This window comes from Xenopus tropicalis, chromosome 6, assembly GCF_000004195.4.
Source record: "Xenopus tropicalis strain Nigerian chromosome 6, UCB_Xtro_10.0, whole genome shotgun sequence".
NCBI classification, from domain to species: Eukaryota; Metazoa; Chordata; class Amphibia; order Anura; family Pipidae; genus Xenopus; species Xenopus tropicalis.
In genome coordinates, this window is record NC_030682.2 from 139,846,114 (window position 1) to 139,869,250 (window position 23,137).

Genomic DNA, 23,137 nt, shown 5'->3' on the forward strand with positions numbered 1-23,137 from the left:
CCTGGATTCTGTGCATCCCTTGTCTTTTTGCAAACAGCAACATTGGCATTGGGTCTTAAGGTGGGCCATACACGGGCCGATTGTAGCTGCTGATATCAGTCCCTTAGACCAATTTGGCAGCTTATCGGCCCGTGTAGGGGCATTAACGACAGGCCTGCCGGACTGATATCTGGCCTGAAATCGGCAGGATATCGATCGGGCAGATTAAAAAATTTGGTCAGATTGGTGACCGCATTGGCTCGTTGATGTGGTCCCCAAACCGACTGCACCTATTCTGGTGTTCTAATTCGAATTAGCCAAATTCCCCCGTAGGTGGGGATATCGGGAGAAGATCAGCTCGCTTGGCGACCTTCACGTGTATGGCCGCCTTTAGGTAAGCACTTCGGATCACTAGGGAGGGCTCTAGTAATTATACCTTTTCTTCTCCTTTCAAAGGAGGGAACTAAAACTTATCGCAGCCCTTTAGCAGGGCAGATCTGTTCCCCTGAAGATGCCCCCAGTAGCTCTCTGGGCTGCTGGCACCTACCTGTGCTTGCCTAGAAGATGTTAGGGATCCGAATGCCTGAAATAAACCAGGGCTGAACCAGTTGAGTCGCCATTGAATAAAACCACCTGAGACGGGACAAGGTGATACCTGCACGTAATTTTATTCTCTTACATGCAGCCTGTCCATACGATGCAAACAGAACATTGTAAAAAATAAATTGCAAAATGCGCATCTCACAAAGTCTCCTGCAATTATTGCACCAGATATACAGATTAATGACACGAGGCAGCGAGGAGGAGGAGGAGGAGGAATTCAAACACTCAATAAACACTAGGAAATTCGTCTGCACCAAATCTGTGCTCTTTACAGGGAAACAGAGTAAACACCAGCAACTTCAGATAAATATATATATTTTTTGCCTAACACAGGCCTAATCAGTTCTATGTAGTTCTCTTCATCTTCATATAATGATCCCATTTAAAAAGTACCGTTGTTTTGTTTGCTTTATATTCAGCCCCTACTGCTCTAGGTGTTTATATGTCTGGGGTGTCCCATCCCAAGCTAACAATGTTTTCATCCTTTTCATTTCATTCCCAGTTGTCTCCCCGTTCCATAAGGGACTTAAATATTCACTTCACTTCTAATGGGCATATTTATTATAGTGTGTAAGTCAACAACATCGCTGATGCTGCCCATAGTAACCAATCAGCAATTAGATTTAAACAGTCAGCTACAAATAACGTTTATACAATATTGAATTGTTTAACTCATCCACCACCCCTTTAGTTTGCAGGCTGGTGTTGCCTTATGGGGAAGCCATAGCTGACACAAAACTACACATTTGGATCCCAGTACTTCTGTGTATAGTGATTATAGGTGCAGAGCTGGCTCCACTTACAGTAACCCTGAGCTGTCCAACTGGAGGCCTGTGGGCCAGATGTCGCCCTCCAAAATTGTATGGCCCCCAGTTTGCTTAAAGGCTTCATAGACTTTACTGTATGACATCATTATTGCACCTTTGGCGCAGGTACATCTTGGCGCAGGACTGCTATGAAGTCATTTACACAGTGGTCATACTGGTTAGTAATGTGACGGTCAGGGCCGACACCCTTCTCAAGGCCTGAGGCAGCTTTGGAACCCACGCTAACATGATAGAGGGGCGAGGGAAGCCGCACCCCACTAATATTCACCTGCAGATTATGAAGAAATTAGCGGGGTCGAGCAAACCTGGTGCATTTGGGGTACAGTGTAAAGCCCTTGATCACAGTGACCAATAATATACTTACACGTATGAAGGTACTATCACCAAAAACGGAACCTTGGCTCTATTAGTGGTATTGCCTGAAGTAATTCTGCACAAAGAAGTCCAATATTTATAGCACATATTGCTCCATCCGGAGCAGCTCAAATCCTTTCCAACATAGTCTCTATTTACAGCCATTTTTGCAACATGTCCTTATAATATAACAAATAGAAATGTAAAAAAAAAAAAGTGCTTGGTTACCTATGAATTGTGCTGTACATGCTGCGATTGAGCTCATGATTGAATGAATACTTTCAGTTTGCTTTAAGACACTGTGGGAAAAATTAAAAAATGCTAAAGTCTCCCAAAAATGATAAATAAGTATTACAAAGCATCAAAAGTTGTTTCAGTTTAAATACAATTGCACATTCTAGAGATTCCCTTGTTTTTGTTACTGGAAGTACCAACTGCATCAAATACAGTAAAGAGCCAAAACGACCCCTGATTGTATGCGTGGCTGGTAACATGGCTGCAAAATGGCGACCCTTTCCTTCCAGATATGCGTACATATGAACTAGGGTTGCCACCTCGATGGCAGAACACCTGCCAATGCCAGGGCTGGAATTACAAATTTACTGGCAATGTAGTTGCTGTTAAATTTGTAATTCCCCTTAAGTCCCCCTAAGTCCCAGGCCAGAACCTGGGTGAAACTTACCTTTTCTTTTCCTCTTTCTCCTTCCCGAGCCTTCTTCAGATCTCCCTGACATTACAGCCCCACCCCCTTTTATCACCCGCCAATATTATGACCGCCACTTTTGTAACTGCCCCCTGCTGGCACATAAATTCTTACAAGGTGGCAACCCTAATATGAACATACTCCTATATGAACCTTTCGCCATGATAAAAAAAAGAAAAAGGTGCTGTTCGTCCATTACAGACTTATATAGATCATGTTTATATATACACAAAGTGCTTTCACCATTCTGGTAGTAGAGCAACCTACAGGCCTCTACTGTTCTACAGCAACTCCCACCGTCCTTCCGACAGTCGATAGAAGGATGGTGGGAGTTGTTGTACAAGATCTGAAGGTAATAGGATGGACGTCCATAGAATACAGAATAAATTAAAGACCTCTCAGCCACATTCCACTTAAACTTTTGGGCAGCTACTCTACAAACTCACAAATTCTCCATGGGGTTTAGGGAATCGTCCTTGTGGCTCCTACTCTTAAAAGAAGTAGTTAAAAGATAACAGGTTCAGAGGTAGAAACGAGTGTGGTGTATAGCAAAGGTCTATGAAGGAACTGCTACAGAATAGCAGAGCTACACAGGAAATAAGAGTTACCATGATGTTGGTAAACTAGAAGTGTTACTGGACCTAGACAGTTCTATGAGAAAAAAAAATGCAAAACACAAAACTTATAAATAGTCCAATAAAAAAAAAAACTGGTGACCAGTTAGTCAACGTGCTTCATCGCATCAGGGAAGCCGTGCTGCATTGCTCACTTCAACAAAACCTTTTATTCTGGAAGTCAATGAAGTCCTCCGTTCAGAAGTTCCAATAAAATCACCTTGCAAAGTTCTTCTCTCATGGTTTCCTTCAAAACGAGTCGCTTCCTTCATGACAAAACTGATCTCCGCCCCCATTCATTCTCCACCTGGTCTTGAGTCAGTCATTTGTGAAATATACAATATTTACATGTAAAAGTAATCAAGCTCAGCATGGAAATGTGTGTCGGAATCCAAAAGCAGTTCCCAATTTAAGGGGGAAGAAAAAAACCAGATTGAGCTCCGCAGATCAGAACCGGAACAGGTTGATAAAATCCTGTGGTGAGAGGCAGACGAGGCAGCTTTCTGGGTTATTGGCTGTGCAAGGGTGATCTGTGCCCTGGGGAGAGAACATAAAGCAATGTGAGCTGGGCATAAATGGAAGGGGGGGGGGGCAATGTCGCATAAAATGAGTAATAAATGAAACCTAGACCTGATCCCAGAGCACCGGCCTCTAACCTCCCTCCCCAATCATTCTTAGGTAAGTATGAGGTATGTGCGCTTGGGGGGGGGTGGTGTTGGTGGAACCCCCATTGGGCCCTGCACACCCCAGTCCAACCCTGATTCCAGTCAGGGCATTATCTGCAAGGGATTTGTTCTCCCCCTGAATGGGGTTCCATTGGGTGCTCCGGTTTCCTCCCACACTCCAAAAACATACAGGCAGGTTAATGGTGTCCTGATAAAACTGCTCATAGTGTATTAATTCCGTCATTCAGAAACCACTGCCCATGCCACAATGTATCTCAGAAACTCTCTCTATTTGTATCATATGAAGCCTATTTAGAGCCAATACATATAAACACAGCCCTACATATAAAGAACAAAGAAAGCAACACAGGTGGCTCACCTCCCAGGACAGAATGTGACAATGGCGACAAAGCTGCAGGGTCTGTCCGTACTGCTCCCTCTTGGGGTAACACCGGACCAGCTTAAAATACATTTTTTTCCAGTCCAGTTGCCCCTTGTCTGATATGATGAGCCTTTTGCGGATCTAAAGAGAGAAATGGAACAGTAAGCAAATGATCTTCCACTGGTTTGCATGGACAGTTCATTGCAAGTCATCGCTAGGTTATGGGTATAGGACTTATCACCGTCACTGAAGAATTAGGGGTACAATTAGGAATCTGATGAAGGATATTGTTTAGCATTTAAGCTGGAATAAGATGATCCTCCACAGAATAAGAACCAAAAAATGGAATCACATGAGCTGGTGAGAGCCATGCAGATAACTATGCGCAACACCCAAAGCCATCCTTGTATGACTTGCCTTCACAGTAGAGTCCAGCACAGGTCCAGGTTGGGCAGACAGGTGCCCAACCCAGACCCGTTGACCCACAACCTGCCCACACCCACTGCCCAATATGTTCTGCTACCTAGACCTGCTACTTAACCCTGGCTTCAGAAAGGTAATTTACCCTCTGACCTGGGACCTGTGAAACCGAAACTGACATTACTCCGGATCCAAATCAGGAGGATAAGGGAAAAATTAGCGGTATCCATAGGGAAGGGTGGGAGGGACAACTCCTGCACTTTAGCCAGGTACCAGGTAGGATACAAGTGGACTGCCCGCATAGGCAATCAGGAAAACCCAATCGCTCTGCATGTATTCTGTGGGCACGGTCCTCAACTGACCATAATTTCCAACCATCATGATATAAACACCTGACGGATAATAGTTGGTAAAGTTGATAGCCTGCTAGTTTGGCCAGGAAAGGTGATATCTGTAGAACCCTGCACATAATGCAGTTAGCTCATTATCCATTGTAAAGCATCCTACACTGAGGGCAATAGGGTTCTGTAGTGGCACTATAGCCTGAATGTGCAGTCATGGATGGTGGCACACAGTGCCCCAGTGACTCTTGCCTTGTTGGATGGGCTTACGGAGGTGAATTGCAGACCAAACATTGTTCTTTTGTGCGCAGCGGTATAACGTTACCTGGCGCTCTGTAAAGTGATACTGGCAAAGCTTTTTCCACAGCAGTCGGTCCTCGCTGAGCACTTGCAAATCTGACGACACCTGTCCCAGGCAGACAATGTCTCTCCCGTCGGCTAACCTCTGCATGATGTTCAGCTGGAGGCTCAAGGGCAGATCGGTTAAGGTCGTTCCCTTGAGAGAAGGCTAAAGATAGAAAGACAAAAGGGATGAGGAATGTGAAACCTTCTGTACAGTCAGCCCTGAGAACAAAGGCAAGTTCAACCTTTAATTTATGGCAAGATTATGTGCTAGAATGTTCAGTACGGGGCACCTGAACCTGCTCCTGAAGGCTTGGAGACCATTAAACAACCCGTTTCCCTACAGTCATGCAATGAACCTAATAACCTTGGACTTCTTATAGGGGAACTTTGGCTTCTAAACCAAAATATGTTAAAGAGCCCCACACAGCACAGAAACCCCTAACATCCCAATCCCTGTAATCTGTTCCTTCAAACAGTAGGAATAAATACCATTTTATATGCTGAAATCCAGCTGCAAAACAGTTCTTCTCTTTCTGCATCATTTGAAATCCTGGCAGGGGAGGAGGGACTAAAACACTGATGTTACACATTGTAACAACTTCCCCACAGCTTACAGACAGCATGCAGGAACTACATAACCCACAATGCATTGCACTGGGATGTTCCTTTCCTTATTGACATCACATGTGCAGCAGGGAATTGTGGGATTGGCAGGATGCAGGGCTGAAGGCAGGCTGAGGACAGTCGACTACCTTGTGACACAAATAAATGTAACAGTAGTCAGCCAGATATCTGGCCAAAAATTGGGCAGATCTCAATTGACGGGTGAAAAAATCTCGTTGTAGCAATGACCACATTGGCTCGTTGACGTGGCCCTTGCTCTGATGCCCTGTATCCCTATGTTGTGACCCAATCATTAGGCCCTAGGGTCAGATATCACCCACAATTCAATATAATTCTTTTGATTTCTGGCCAACTTTACTGATCCCTATCGGTCAGATCTTGACATCAAAAAACATGGAGAAGCATGGTGTAGTTTCAGTTTCTAACTTCCTGGTTCTTAGAGGCTGATAATCAGATTACCTGTAATCATATAAACCCCTTGCGTGTCTGTGTGCCAAAAAAGTCAAAACAAAGGGGTGAAGGAAGGAGTTGTTTATACAGAGCTCATTATCAGCAATTTGAAATAACTCATTCAGCCTTCCATCCCAGCATCACATAGCTGAGGTTAATGACCTTGTTGGATTACGCTTCATAGAGTTTAGATCAGCGCAGCTCATTAACATTCCTAAATCGCTGCTCACCCGGGGAATGTTTATGAAGAGGGGTTTTGAAAGAGTATCTCTTTTTCTCCCATTATCCTTAATTCCTTCTCTATGGTTTTAGTATTACTTATCCTTTCTTCTATAATGAAGTCTGGTTTCTGTTGATTAAAGATAATACACCACAATCCTTCCTTATATTATATAATGCCTTCTCTTGTTTTAGAGGTCCTAAAACAAGAGCTTGAGCTGTGGATTGAATGGACACAGTGGCACATATCCTATCTGATCCCCCCCATTGTAAGCAGCAGTCCTGCCCTGCTTTATGGCTGAGATTCTAGCTATCTGTATAACAGAGCATTCTGTCACAGTGGCACAGATCCTATCTGATCCCCCCATTGTAAGCAGCAGTCCTGTCCTGCTTTATGGCTGAGATTCTAGCTATCTGTATAACAGAGCATTCTGTCACAGAGGCACAGATCCTATCTGATCCCCCCATTGTAAGCAGCAGTCCTGCCCTGCTTTATGGCTGAGATTCTAGCTATCTGTATAACAGAGCATTCTGTCACAGTGGCACAGATCCTATCTGATCCCCCCATTGTAAGCAGCAGTCCTGCCCTGCTTTATGGCTGAGATTCTAGCTATCTGTATAACAGAGCATTCTGTCACAGAGGCACAGATCCTATCTGATCCCCCCCATTGTTAGCAGCAGTCCTGCCCTGCTTTATGGCTGAGATTCTAGCTATCTGTATAACAGAGCATTCTGTCCCAGTGGCACAGATCCTATCTGATCCCCCCCCCCCCATTGTAAGCAGCAGTCCTGCCCTGCTTTATGGCTGAGATTCTAGCCATCTTTATAATAGAGAATTTTGTCACAGTAGTCAGGACTGGTGAAGCCTAGAGCAAGAGCTCAGGCTGTGGGGTGGGACATATAAAACTGCACAGCCCCATCCTAAAGGATAAGTTAGGGTATATGTTCCCATACATTTTCACTAAAACATTTGGCACTGTAGCACTAGCTAAGGGTATGACAATGTACTGCTTGACAACTGTATGACAAGGGTGGGCGGGGGAACCGTGTATGTGATATCAACAGTTTTATTTTTGGGACAAGTCTTTAACATGGTGAGACTCGGGCATGAGCGACAAGTATTTATATACCTGGCAGGATGCCATCTTACCCTGGTGATCTGGATGTTGTTCAGCTGATGCTGCCAGTCAACAATAGTTTCCATCCTGTAGAACCAGACGTTAATGTTCCCAACCAGAACAGACTTGCCCACCCTTTGGACCAGAGTGCACAGGGACGTGTAGAGGGTGTGCAGCAGCTCCTTGATCAGGCGGATATTCTGCTGATCTTCCAGCACTGTCGGAGGAATAATAAAGGGCACGTAGTTACATAGTCACCCTATAGGGCATCAATAAAGCATTTCCACGTAGGGCTGCTGTAAGATGTTATAGGGCTGCTGTATGATGTTATAGGGCTGCGGTATGATGCTATAGGGCTGCGGTATGATGCTATAGGGCTGCGGTATGATGCTATAGGGCTGCGGTATGATGCTATAGGGCTGCGGTATGATGCTATAGGGCTGCGGTATGATGCTATAGGGCTGCGGTATGATGCTATAGGGCTGCGGTATGATGCTATAGGACTGCGGTATGATGCTATAGGACTGCGGTATGAGGCTATAGGACTGCGGTATGATGCTATAGGACTGCGGTATGATGCTATAGGGCTGCTGTATGATGCTATAGGGCTGCTGTATGATGCTATAGGGCTGCTGTATGATGCTATAGGACTGCTGTATGATGCTATAGGACTGCGGTATGATGCTATAGACAGCAAACATTTAGTGGGCTGCTGGGGGGCTGTTTGGGCCTGGGCCTAGTATGAGTCTTAGTCCAAGCCTGGTTGTTGCCACCCAAAATGAAAACATCTGGGTTCTTACCTTTCTGGACAACCTTTTCCAAAATGTTCATGTAGTTCTTCTGGGCGATGCCGCTCAGGGACGTAAGCTGGGACTTGGCGATCAATTCCAGTAGCTGCGGAAACACAATCCATTCCGGGGGGGGGGGGGGTTAGTGTAAGGAAAGGCCACATTCAATGATATCTGTGTTTTATTTATACATAAAGGCAGTTGGAAGCAAAAAAGGTGAACGGTTTCTTTACACCCGGGGACTCTTATATAGCCATGTTATATAGCCAAATTTTTAATTTAGCCAAATATAGACCAAACCATAATTTGCATATTAAAGGAAAACTAAACCCCCAAAATTAATGCTTAACCAACAGATAGATTATATTATGTTAAGTGACCTATTAAAGAAATTGGAATATATACTGTATTTCAGTAAATACTTCTTTTCCCTTGATCATTTAGTGATGGGCTGTGTGCTCCCTCAGAGTTCAGCTGACAGCATTTAACCCCAAATTCACTAAGCTACCATCAGGTGCCCCTCCATCCCCAATTTATTGCTTCACCCAAGGGGGCAGCGAGACAAAACTGTTTGACAGGAAGTGATGCAGCTCTAACTGTAACAGGAAGTAGTGTGGGAGTAAAAGGCAGAACTCTGCCCATTCATTGGCTGATGGGGCCTAGCATGTATGTGTGCACTGTGAATCCCAGGGGGCGGCCCTTAGTACTTAAAATGGCAGTTTTCTATTTAGGATTACCCAATGGCACATACTACTAAAAAAGTATATTTATATGAAAATGGTTTATTTAGAAGAAGCAGGGTTTTACATATGAGCTGGTTTATCTGATATATGTTTTTTATGTTCTGGGGTATAGTTTTCCTTTAACTTCCATATGTTATCTAAGTTTGCCCAGGAGCAGTGACCAATAAATACTACCTGCTGATTAGGTGCTATTATCACTATCATCACTTTTATTGTGGGGATGCCATATCATATGACTTCAAGGGTTTGGGTTCAGTTATGCTAAACACTGTAATCAGCCAAATCAGAACCGTTGGTTTGGGGCAGCGCTAGACCTGAGCATGCTGGGACTCTGGGGAAAGAGAGTGCCCAGGCCAAGTTCACAAGGAACAGACAGTGGGATTCAGTCAGATTCACATGCAGAGAGTTGGGCGTATCGGTCAGAATTCATAAACCTGTCACCAACTCCGGTCTCTCGGCAGTATTCTTGGATATGAACCTGGATAAACAGCCTTTTGGCACCTTTGTACAAGGAGGCCTGATGGGCCTTTGCCAAAACTGATCATATTTTCTCTTCGCTTGATAAAAACAAGTCTCCTGTTACAGGGACTGAAGGGGTAAATCACTTTCATGCCACATGCTTTATGCCATTTTCCAACACCTGAGAGATACGAAGATTCAAACAGTTTTGTCTCGCTGCCCCCTTGGGTGAAGCAATAAATTGGGGATGGGGGGGCACCTGATGGTAGCTTAGTGAATTTGGGGTTAAATGCTTATTTAGTGTTTTGGATATGGGACTATAGGAGAGTAACTGTCACAGTAACCTTGGGGTGAGATATGGGGATGCTGGACTACAATAGGGGGGGCATCGAACCCAGAAAGTCATAAGACCCTCTGCAATAGATGGCTGTAAACACAGCTCTGTGATAGAGGCAGAGTCACATGGAGAGCAGATTGTATTCTTCTATAGAGGAGTGTTAATCCATTTCCCAATAACAGCCCCATCACCAGCAGGCAGCTGACCCACAACACTTGTCCCTGTCGCTCTGCTCTGTCACCGGGCAGATGACTTAGCTTGGCCCAGTGTGACTCAGGAGCTGCCTACCCACCTGCCAGCACCCTGCCCGCACCCCGTGCCCATTCCAACTGATAATTATACATAAACATACACACAGCACTCTAGCAATGAACCCAATCAAATTATGTACAGAAAAGTGCATCAGACATGGGTTCAAGAGGTAGAGCAGTTTGGGCGAAAATATTTAAGAATAAGAAATGAAGACCAATTGCAAATTGTTCCAAAACAGCACTCTCTACATCATTGATCCCCAACCAGTGGCTTGTGAGCAACATGTTGTTCTCCAACCCCTTGGATGTTGCTCCCAGTGGCCTCAAAGTAGGTGCCCATTTTTTAATTTCTGGCCTGGGGCAAGTTTTGGTTGCATAAAACCCAGTGTAAAGCCAAACAGAGCCTCCTGTAGGCTGCCAGTCCACATAGGGGCTACCAAATAGCAAATTATAGCTCTTATTTGCACCCCAGGAATTTTATCCATGCTTGTGTTGCTCCCCAACACTTTTTCCATTTGAATGTGGCTTACGAGTAAGAAAGGTTGGGGATCCCTGCTCTATATCATACTAAAGGTTAGTTTAAAAGGCGAACAACACTTTTAACAGTTACTAAAACCTAAACCCTATGTTGGTCATACAAAACTTTTCTATTTTTTCTTTCTTCAAAGGGATATTGTCATGATTTTTATTGGATACTTTTTATTTTTAAATTCCACTGTTTACACGGCAACTAACTGACTCTATTTAATATTTTATTCTTGAACCAACAAATGTATTTGTAGCTGTAATATTGTATAGGTGCCATCTCAGTGCATTGTGCCTGAGTCTGAGCTTTCAGCCAGCGCTACACATTAGAACTGCTTTCAGCTAACCTATTGTTTCTCCTACTCCCATGTAACTGGAGGAGTCCCAAGCCGGACTTGGATTTCTTACTATTGAGTGCTATTCTGATACCTACTGGGAGCTGCTATCTTGCTCCCTTCCCACTGTTCTGTTGATGTCGAAGTCAGTGGCAGAGGTCCCTTTCCTTTCATTAAAGTTCTTTCTTCTGTATCAAAACTTTAGATTTAACTGGGTTTTTAAGAAAATCATGACTTTTTCGAATTGTTGCAGCAACAATTCGATGAAGTCGGTATTTTCGCCCCAACAATTTGAAAAAGTCAAGTTTGTTACAACTTTTCTCGGAGTGACTTTTTCTTGCAACTTTTTTAGTAAAAATCTGACATTTGGGAAAATGAATTCAGTCGCATTTGAAGATAAAAAAAAAGAGAAATTATGGAGTGTTAGTAAATATGTCCCTTAGTGTGTGAACTGATGCTTTATTTCAGGCCCAAAGAATAACAATCATGTGTATTTTCCATTTAAACGCAAGGAGGTTAATGTACAAGAGAACAACATAAACTGTGTATTTAAGATAAACCTTTGTCCCCGGTACATTCCCCAGTGTTTTTCTTTTTGTATAGCTGGCACCATTACATCGAAGAACATTCCGGCAGCGGAACATTCCAAGTCCTTGTCCTCTGCAGTGACTCAACATTAATGTTAAGCCGGAGCTGCCTGCCAGGCCTCAGGTTACATGCTGTCACCATCGAGTTATTGATCACGGGGCGACCCCGAGGGCTCGGACTAACTACTGAGTTTGTGTCCCCAGCACCTGCTGCACAGATACTGACCCAGGCCAGAGTGGTGATACATTTACAGATGGCTGCTAGCTTACTCACAGGAAGATAACCTAAATAAATGATGTTAGTATTCTATAACTGCTCTGTTTTAGCTCTCTGTACTTTAGTTCTGCCTCTGGGCTATAAACATATATACTGTCCGGTTTCTAGGGTCAGTGACCCCAGCACCAAGACTGATGGCAGGTCTGGATTTGTATCATTATATTTATTACTTATCTTTCTATTCATGCCCTCTCCTATTCCTCCTTGACGCATGGTTTCTAATGTCATAGACCATGGCAACCTAATGTGAAAACTGAAGAGAAACAAAGGGACTTGAAAATACATGAAGACCAGCCACAGTCAGACCGGGGGTTGCAGGGCCCACCACGGCTGCTGCCCCAGGGTCCCCGCACCTCCAAAAGGTGCCCCCCTGCTGCATCCCCCGCCGTGCCCCCCTAACCCCCCCGCAGGGGCCCCTGCCACCTGCCTGACATACTCCCCTCCTGGGGAGGACGCCATTGGGCGGGGAAGCGGTAACAGGGATCGGGTCTGGGCCACCGGGGCCCACCGGGTTTTTTCCAGTCCGAGACCAGCTGTTTAGTGTCTGAGACTAAATAGTGAATAAATGGAAATTTCAGCAAAATCATATGGGGGGGAATTCCACAACTGGGAAGTAAGGGTCTGCATAAAAAGATAAGCAAGTAAAAAAAAATAAAAATGTAGCCCCGCAGAGGAATAGTTTTTAGCTGCCGGGGTCAGTGACCCCCATTTAAATGGGTTGTTCACCTTTGAGGTAACATTTAGTATGAAGCAGAGAGTGCTATTCGGACACAATTTGCAATTGGTCTTCATTTTTTGTTAGTGACTGATATATGAATAGTAGAGCAGATGAATAGAAAGATAAGTAATAAAAAGTATCAATAACAATAAAATTGTAGCCTCACAGGAGGAATAGTTGTTTGGCTGCCGGGGTCAGTGATCCCCATTTAAAAGCTGGAAAGAGGCAAAAGAAGGCAAATAATTCAAAAACTATAAAAGATAAAAATATTAAGACCAATTAAAAAGTTGCTTATAACTGGCCATTCTATAATATATTAAAAGGGAACTGCCCCTTTAACAGTGTTTGCCTGAAACTGGTGAAATGGGCCAAACACTGTTCTCCAGCCCCAGCACAACCCGGTGAAGCCCTGATCTGCCCCTTAATAAGATTTATACAGTCTGGGGCTTTGGTGCTGCTGCCAGATGCTCATGGGATCCTCGCTAGGGATCGGTGTTTGGATAACCCACAAGCTTTGACTATTGCCAGTGCTGCATTAAGACAATACGCAACTCGTGTATTACTCAAGCCTGCCACCACTAAAGGTAAATATTATTACAAGGTTTAATCCTCCCCAGAGCCAAGTAATCACATTCTGCATGATTTATGTGTGAGCGCAGGAAGACGTTGGTAATTGCAGTAAAACAATCATTATGGTGCCCTAGTTAGCAGCCTGGCACACACACACATGCCCCATCAGGTTTGGGCAGGTCATTTCTGTGGCTGGGTAAATATTAAAGGGGTGGTTCACCTTCAGGGTAACCTTTAGTTTCTTATTCAATGGCCTATTCTTAGATATTTTTTTTTGTAAATAGTTTTTAATAATTTTACTTCTTCTATTGACTCTTTCCAGCTTTCAAATATGGGGGAAGGGGTCACTGACCCCAGCAACCAAAAAACTACTGCTGTGTTAGCAATAAAATTCTAGCCTATTGATACTTTTTATTAACTCTCTATTTAGGCCCTCCTCAATTTATGTTCCTGTCTCTCTTTCAAACCACTGCATGGTTGCTAGGCTAAATTGGACCCAAGCAATGAGATACATGCTGAATTCCAAACTGGAGAGCTGCTGAACAAAACTCTAAATAATTAAAAAAAAAAAAAAAAAAAAACACAAATAAAAAATGAAGACCAATTGCAAATATCTCAGAATAGCATTCTCTACATCATGACTAAAAGTTCCACCCTTCAGGAGTTTTCCTAGTTCCTGGTGGGCCAGTCCCAAACACTGCTGAATGGCACATACTAGGCAATGAAAATTAAATGATAATTACCCATGCATGATATGGACTTAAGGGGTTGTTTACCTTTGATGTAACCTTTAGTATGATGTAGAGAGTGCTATTTGGAGACAGTTTGCAATTGGTCTTCATTTTTTATTACTGGTAGTTTTTATTAATTATTTTACTTTTTGTTCCACAGCTCTCCAGTTTGGAATTTCAGCAGTTATCTGGTTGCTAGTGTCCAATTACCTTAGTAACCAGGGAATGGCTGGAGAGAGTGACTGATATATAAATAATAAAGGAGATGAATAGAAGTAATAAAAAAGAATCAATAACAATAAAATTGTAGCCTTACAGAGGAATCGTTTTTTGGCTGCCGGGGTCAGTGACCCCCAGTTGAATGTAGGCTTGTTCTATACAAGACATCTTTGTTACCCGTTAACAAACACACAGCATGCTGGGATACTCACTCGAACCACATAGTTGAACTTTCTGGAATCGTGGATAGCGCTTGAAAAGTCCAAGCGATTGAAGGCTTCACCAAGGGTACAGTAGCCGTGCCTCTAAAAACCCAAGAACAGGAGATAGATTGATCTAAAACGTATATGAATGGTCAGAAAGAGACAAGTAGTACTGCCTTCCAATGGTCTTTATCTACGTGGGACAGTAATAGGAAGGCAGGCTATGGTGGCATTGCTGGACAAACACAGGTATCAAAGAAGGTTCTGTAATTGAAAGGAAAACTATCCCCCCAGAATGAATACCTAACCAACAGACAGTTTATATTATGTTAAGTGACCTATTAAAGAATCTCCCCAAACTGGAATATATATATCAGTAAATATTGCCCTTTTACATCCTTTCCCTTGAGCCGCCATTTAGTGATGGGCTGTGTGCTCCCTCAGAGATCAGCTGACAGGAAGTGATGCAGCTCTAAATGTAACAGGAAGTAGTGTGGGAGCAAAAAGCAGAACTCTGTCCATTCATTGGCTGATGGGGCCTAGCATGCATGTGTGCCTTGGCTTGTTTGTGTGCACTGTGACTCCTATGATCCCAGGGGGCGGCCCTTAGAACTTAAAATGTCAGTTTTCTATGTAGGATTACCCAATGGCACATACTGCTAAAAAAGTATATTTAGATGAAAATGGTTTATTTAGATGAAGCAGGGTTTTACATATGAGCTTGTTTATATATATTTATTATATTTTATATATAGTGACCTACATTGTTTGAGGGTATAGTTTTCCTTCAAAAGTACAGGTTCACTCAGTTGCATGGTGGCAGGGGAGTACAGGGAAAGAGGGCGCTAGCAGGGAGACTGGGCACCACACACATAAGGACAATGAGAATCTTACCTCTTTGGTACTACCTTTGTGCACGTAGATCCATTTCTCCTGGTGGAGATCTGTTACAAAGATAACAACAGGTACGCAGTCAGGAAGCGCATCCCATAATAAGCTGGGCATGAAGCACAAATGTAATAGAGGCATATTCCGTCTGCTTTTCAGCTAGTGATGCAGTTCAACTCCCTGGGAGGGTTGGAGGGCTGCAGGCTAGACATTCAGAACACTAAAGGGTGTATTTATTAGTATTAAAAACAAACATCACTGATGATGTTGCCCATAGCAACCAGATTTTTTGCCCATAGCAACCAGTGCACACAGATTATGAAGAAAGTCCCCTAATACAGGTTTAAGTTTTGATGAGCTGTTTTGTTGGGAACTTTTACCCCCAAACCTTACTCTAACTCAAGCTGTACCGTTTTCTGCATTGCTATGGGCCCTACAGGGTGTTGGGGCAGCCCCCCATAGTAACTTCTACACTAAATATACAAATATAATATTCCTTCAGCAAGGGTGCAATAATGCAGCCAGAGGGGTCTCACTGTGCCCCCAGTTGTTGCTGAAATAAAACCCCCTAACGGGTAAGGGGAGAGGGACAGACGGGTATAATGGGGAGAGGGACAGACGTGTATAATGGGGGGAAGGACAGACGGGTATAATGGGGGGAAGGACAGACGGGTATAATGGGGGGGAAGGAGAGACGGGTATAATGGGGGGGAAGGACAGACGGGTATAATGGGGGGAAGGACAGACGGGTATAATGGGGGGAAGGACAGACGGGTATAATGGGGGGAAGGACAGACGGGTATAATGGGGGGGAAGGAGAGACGGGTATAATGGGGGGGAAGGACAGACGGGTATAATGGGGGGGAAGGACAGACGGGTATAATGGGGGGGAAGGACAGACGGGTATAATGGGGGGGAAGGACAGACGGGTATAATGGGGGGAGGGACAGATGGGTAAAGGGGGTGGGCCAGTTTTTCAATACTATGGCTGGAGCTCCCACCGATACTTGTGGTTCTCCTGGACCCAAACCCCCATAACGAGAGCACTAAGGTGCTGGGAGCATTTCCTTGTGCAAGAGAACAGGGACTCATACTCACACTGGATCTTGGTGTTGTTGTTCAGCAGATCCTTCCTCCTCTTTTTAACAGCGATGTCGTAATTCAGATTATTCAGCATGTTCTCTTTATTGCGCTCAGTGTTGCAATAGCTGCAGGAACAGCAAGGAAAAGGGTCGTTACTGACTGCCGATACCGACCCAGGAAATAGCCCCATTATCTCTCTTATGAGTAATCATATATATCAGTGTGTTACTCCTCATATCTCTTATCAGTTATCCTATGTATCACACACTGCTGGTACTGGCATATGCCTCCCATTAGCATGGAACTTCTTTGTACAGGTATAGCACCTTTTATTTAGAATGCTGGGGTTTTAAATATAAGGGGTGTTTCTGTAATTTGGATCTCTATACTTTGTCTACTAAAAAATAATTTAAACATGAAATAAACCCAATAGGGCTGTTCTGCCCAAATAAGGGGTAATTATATCTTAGTTGGGATCAAGTACAGGTACTGTTTTATTATTACAGAGAAAAGGGAATCATTTAACCATGAAATAAACCCAATAGGGCTGTTCTGCCCCCAATAAGGGGTAATTATATCTTAGTTGGGATCAAGTACAGGTACTGTTTTATTATTACAGAGAAAAGGGAATCATTTAACCATTAAATAAACCCAATAGGACTGTTCTGCCCCCAATAAGGGGTAATTATATCTTAGTTGGGATCAAGTACAGGTACTGTTTTATTATTATAAATCATAATAAAAAAATAAAAATTATTTGCTTAAAATGGACTATATAGGAGATGGCCTTCCCTTAATTTGGAGCTTTCTGGATAACAGGTTTCCGGATCCCATACCTGTAGTTTAATAAAAAACAAGTTGTGCCAGTGTCTATGTACAGAGCACAGGTACCCACAGCCTTTAAGCCCTTATATTTTGCCTCAGACTGCAAGGCTGGACTGCTAAGGGAAATTGCAAATAAACTGCCCCTTTACCAGTGTGCCTTTGGGGTTTTAATAATAAAGCTGAACCCATCTTGGCAACAATAGTAGATAAAGGATAATATTGTTCTGCACACTTGGGTTTGAGTTATATGAGGGCAACTTCACCTCCATGTTTATCAGAATTTAGAGAAAAAGCTTGCAGTTGGTTAATTCACTGTAAAATCTGTTGGAAAAGCCATAGAGAAATTATTTGGGGCAAGTAAAAAACCCCCAGACAAAATGTAACTAGTTTCTTTTCAAAGGGGTAGTTTACCTTTAAACTGACTTTTATTATGATGCAGCTATCTGGTTGCTAGGGTCCAATTTACCCTAGCAACCAGGCAGTTGTTTGAAAAAGAGATTGGATGAAAAGAAGAAAGGCGGAAAAAAATGGCAGTTTACCTTTAAATTAAACATGTATTATAATGGTTGCTAGAATGCAATTTACCCTAGCAACCAGGCAGTGGTTTACATGAGAGATAGGTGAAAGAATAGGAGAGGCCTGAGAGACAAATAATAAAGAGTAACAATAACAATAAAATTGCAGCCTCAGAGAAATAGTTTTTGGGCAGCTGGGGTCAGTGACCCCCTATTAAATCTGGAAGGAGAGGATTTAATAATGATAAAAACTAAAAATGAAAATAAATGTAAAAGTTGCTCAAAATAGGCCATACTAAGAGTTAAATTAATGTTGAACTACACCTTTAAGCTCAGTGCTCATGTTTTGCAAAGGTGTTCCTTAATTACAGCTTACATAACGAATACAGACAGTTATATATGTCATTCCGGGAATGAGAGACACAAGGGCACTAATATTGTTCTTCCGAGTGACGTCAAGTGCCCATTATGAACCTCTAGTCTCTATCAGTGGCACAGCTTGTCCTTTAGAGTCACGGGGGAAGAAATCATTCCTATCCCAATGCACGGGTCAGGCCATAGGACCCTTTCTCACGCCACACATCCCATCAGAAGAGCCCCCGCTGGGAGTTCCTGGGTGACTCAGTGCTGTGCTCAGTGTTTGGCTTTCTGGCAGCCAAGATTTCTAAGTGTTACACTAAACATAAACCTGGCGCTGCAAATACAATATGGCTTCGCCGCAGGCGCTCCAGACCCCCCTAGTGTTTACCCCTCAAAAGAAATACAGGATAAACAATGACAAAAGCTGAAGAGCAACACCACCCGCTCCGCTGGTCAGATTTATCCACAATGTGACTGGCACAAGGGGGGAGTCTTAGGATTTGGCACAGGGCCAACATACAGGAGCCAACAAGGCTAACGAGGGTTCCGAAATTCTGTGTTTATACGGAATATATCCTGGTCCTTATTTATGTTCCTCCATATGTCCTCCCTTAACACTCAAGAAGCTGCCCATACCAGCACTGGGATACCAGGGTTCGAGAAGCGGGCCACCCATGTAAATGGGTAGAAATGTCAGCGATATAAAAAAAATATGATAATGGTCACACATCAAATGGTTATTTGGTTCACAAAAAATGTTTAAAAAAATTAGAGTATATCTTAGTTGGGACCGAGTACAGATACTGTTTTATTATTACAGAGAAAAGGGAATCATTTAACCATTAAATAAACCCAATAGGGCTGTTCTGCCCCCAATAAGGGGTAATTATATCTTAGTTGGGACCGAGTACAGATACTGTTTTATTATTACAGAGAAAAGGGAATCATTTAACCATTAAATAAACCCAATAGGGCTGTTCTGCCCCCAATAAGGGGTAATTATATCTTAGTTGGGATCAAGTACAGGTACTGTTTTATTATTACAGAGAAAAGGGAATCATTTAACCATTAAATAAACCCAATAGGGCTGTTCTGCCCCCAATAAGGGGTAATTATATCTTAGTTGGGATCAAGTACAGGTACTGTTTTATTATTACAGAGAAAAGGGAATCATTTAACCATTAAATAAACCCAATAGGGCTGTTCTGCCCCCAATAAGGGGTAATTATATCTTAGTTGGGATCAAGTACAGGTACTGTTTTATTATTACAGAGAAAAAGGAAATCATTTTTTTGAAATGTTAAATTATTTGAATAAATTGAGTCTATGGGGGATGGCCTTCTTATAATTCTGAGCTTTCTGGAAAATACATACCTGTATTGTTTATTCAGGGTCAAGGGCAGTATTGACGTTGTTAGGTGTTATAAAAAATATAAACAATTACCAAACAATATCTATATATGTGTCTATAAAATAAGCCCTTTGACCTTTTTCTCTATGTTTTCCCCTCCTCTATGAGCCCTAAATCTAAGAACCCAGAATCAGATTCACAATTCTGGACTGTCCCAAATCCAGTCTATATACACTGACATGCAGATAGCTATACACAAATAATTATAGTAATCAATATATTTTAGTGTACAGCGGCCCTTTATGTGGCCTTTCAGGTGCAACCAACTTGTGACCTAGCAGATGTAGTGACGCTACTATTCCCATTACTCACTGGTCACATGGAGGCACAAATAAAGTCAATTAGGTAATCTTCCGTCAAACCTGAGTGGTGTGACAGCTAAAGGACTAAAGGGACGGTTAAATCTGTTTGTTTAAGTTTCCCTTTAGCATCGTGGGCGCAGCTGTACGACGCGGCTCTAAACACCTGACCTTTTTCCATTGTGTATAAATTCCCCATGACAACATGAAGGGTTCTCTAACAGGCTATTACAGCCGCAGTGTTGCAACGAGCTGCAGGTAGAACTGTCCGTCACTAGGATACATCTTGCACAATAAATAGGTTGCACTTTAAAAACACAAAAGGGCTTTCTGAGGTTAAAGACGGAGATTGCTGTGCTCTCATACTGTGACGCTGGTTACAAGGAAACATAATGATCATTTTCATAAAATGGGAAGAAAAAAAAAACCAGTATCCAGTCCAGCCAGCTGTGGTTGTACTACAACTCCCAACATGCCTAGGACGCCTTTGGCTTGGAGAGCTGTAGTTCAACAAGCACTTGAGACCCCCAGCCTTAGAGGCGCCCTGTGCAGGTCTAATACTATCCATTTCTAAAGAATAATTATAACATACTAATAAGAGTCCAATATCTAGGCTACTTGCCAACTGCCTCTAGAGCTCCCCCTGCAGGTCCCTGACAGCACCCAAGTCACATGCTAGACAGGGAAAAAAAATAATAATAAAAACAAAGTGTATTTTTCCAGCAGCTCAGATGGCAGCAGGGGGAAGCCGATCCCTCCGGAAAGCTCTCGGCCAAGGCGATGTTTACATTCCCTACGGATCAGTTTCACTGGGGAAGAAGCTTAGGGATTAGCAACAGGCACCGGAGCTCCCTTCCCACCTTGGGCACCTTGGCACTGAGAGGGACCAGGGCGAGGATGGGGAAACAATGGGGTCGGGTTAAATTCCATATGTTACAATGGAAAATGTTTTAACTATTTAATGGCTGCTTTGCACTGAGGATTGAATGCCTTGTGGCGACTATAGGTGTACTATGTGATTATTATAGGTCTGACTGTATGTACAGGGGTGTCTGTGTGGGAAGGGGGGGTCAGACAATTCTAACGCAGTCATAGCATCATGGGGACCACTTAATGTCCTGAATAATAACCCCTTGGGTGCCAGGTGCCATTAGATATCACTATTTGGTATTCATCATTTATTATTATTATGATTATTATTGTTATTATTATGAAGGACTGTATCTATTTGTTGGGGGTTTTTTTTAGGGGGGGGGCAGACAGGTCAAGTTCAATGTCAATGGGGCAATGACAGCATCAGGTAAACCCACCTGAACCATTAACCCCAAGTTTGCCGTCAGTTGGAGTGTTGGAGTGTTTATTTGTGCCAAGCACTCACCTGTTGATGTCACTGATAAAATGACTCTGCTCCTCCAGAAACCTCTTCCAGCCATCCCCAGTCTTCACCCAGCTCTGCCCAGGGGACCTCCAGTCCTGCCCAAGGAAAGGCATGGCCAATCAGATCCTGTAGGTACAATGCCCCTGCGATTTTTCTACTGCTTCTGCAACTGCGACCTGCTCAGCGCTGCGCATCTGCCGCCTCCTTCCCCTGCTGCATTATTTATAGCGGAGGCTGCTGCCTTTGTTGCCGGAAACGTGAGACGCCCCGCCCCCCCGGGACACGTGGTTTTGTTTATCCCACAGAGCGCTGGGATTGCGCAATCCCTCCTGGGGCAGCTGCTGCCTCGGCGCAATGTCTCCCCCCCCCCCCCCCCCCCCAGCGCTGGGATACAGGGGCTACAGGAATTGTGGATAATAATAACTAGAATGGGGAGCTCCACTCCATAATAAAAAAATGTCTAAATTCTAAGCAACATTCCACTAAACAGACACATGACTCCCTTTCTGTCAGTAAATGTACCTGCCATTGTCGCTACTATCTGTCTGGCTGCTATAGTCGCTGCAGTACTAGTTCTGACTTTTGAAACAAAGAAACCAAAGGCACCTGTGGAGGGGAATGACCTCCTACATTTTTTCAAGAGTCAGACTCACATTAAAGGATATGTTAAACAAACTAAACCTCTCTCTGCTGGTTTTTTTCTTTTCTCCTTCTGTAATGGTTTGCTTATTACTATGTGGCACTGATATTTCTGCTACTCTGTTCTGTTTTAAAAAGAAAACAATAAAAAAAACAAACTAAACCTCTGAAAATGTTGAGTGGAATGTTGCTTAGAATTAGATTTTCTTTGGTTAGGTATAAAATATAATATTTAAGCTCTTATTATTATTATTATTATTATAACATTTATTTATAAAGCGCCAACATATCCCGCAGCGCTGTACAATAAGTGGGTTTCATACATTGGACATACAGAGTAACATATAAAGCAATCAATAACCGATACAGGAGGTGAAGGGAGCCCTGCCCAAAAGAGCTTACAATCTACATTATTATTATCATTTATTTATAAAGCGCCAACATATCCCGCAGCGCTGTACAATAAGTGGGTTTCATACATTGGACATACAGAGTAACATATAAAGCAACCAATAACCAATACAAGAGGTGAAGAGAGCCCTGCCCAAAAGAGCTTACAATCTACAAGCTGTTCCCTTTTTACAGACAGTGCAATTAAATAACAGAGCCCATCTTAGCTTATGGAGCTTGCAAACGCTTATATTTTATTCTTATATACTCTAAATCTATATTTATTTATACAAGACCCTTTTTAGCCCCTTTAATTAAGGAGCTGCTGGTTGCACTTCACATGAGCCTGCCCAGATCATCTCTTTAACAGGGGCTGAGTGGGAGTGAGCTGTATCCCATTGGCAAAATACTTACATTGTGATCTGCCATTCTTTTGGATCTGAGGTCTTCAGAGTTTCTGGGTTCAGCCTTCTGCTTCTGGTTTGGTTCTGTTGGGCCCCACTTATCTCAGAATAAAGGCAGATATATTTGGGCATGGTCATATACTCCCAGGTATAACTCCAACTGGGATTCTAGCTGTGCCCACCACCTTCCTAAACTATAGCCCATTTGGGGCTCTGAGGAGAGCAATCCCTAAACCACCGCCATAGACTTCATGCATTCATGGACAGGACCACTTTTAAATCCTACGAGTGCTGTCCTTGTTTCATATATATACACACACACACACACAAACTGTATACTATATACTTAATGGAGACAAATGGGACAACATGAATAGTTGAGGAGCCTGTTCCATCTGGAGTTGGACCAGTCTCTGGTTGAGAGCTGCTGTGGGTTTAACTCTGACACTAATTATTAATTAACCACTTGATAACAAATCATAATCATCATTATCATTATATACTGGTGATGTAGCCAAACAGCCAAGTATATCCCTGTTACCAAATTGCAACCAATCA

General features: G+C 43.1%; 1 protein-coding gene across 1 annotated transcript; it reads right to left on the bottom strand.

Moving 5' to 3' along the window:
- Nucleotides 1–623: 623 nt before the first annotated feature.
- Nucleotides 624–21,370, bottom strand: fbxo32 (F-box protein 32). The gene is made up of 9 exons (XM_002941397.5): nucleotides 21,147–21,370; nucleotides 16,374–16,483; nucleotides 15,282–15,331; nucleotides 14,397–14,489; nucleotides 8,445–8,538; nucleotides 7,677–7,861; nucleotides 5,214–5,396; nucleotides 4,125–4,268; nucleotides 624–3,617 (listed from the first exon to the last, which is right to left on the bottom strand). Exons 1-9 carry the CDS (start codon nucleotides 21,257–21,259, stop codon nucleotides 3,528–3,530), a joined length of 1,062 nt encoding a protein of 353 aa, XP_002941443.1. The 5' UTR covers nucleotides 21,260–21,370; the 3' UTR covers nucleotides 624–3,527.
- Nucleotides 21,371–23,137: the final 1,767 nt, after the last annotated feature.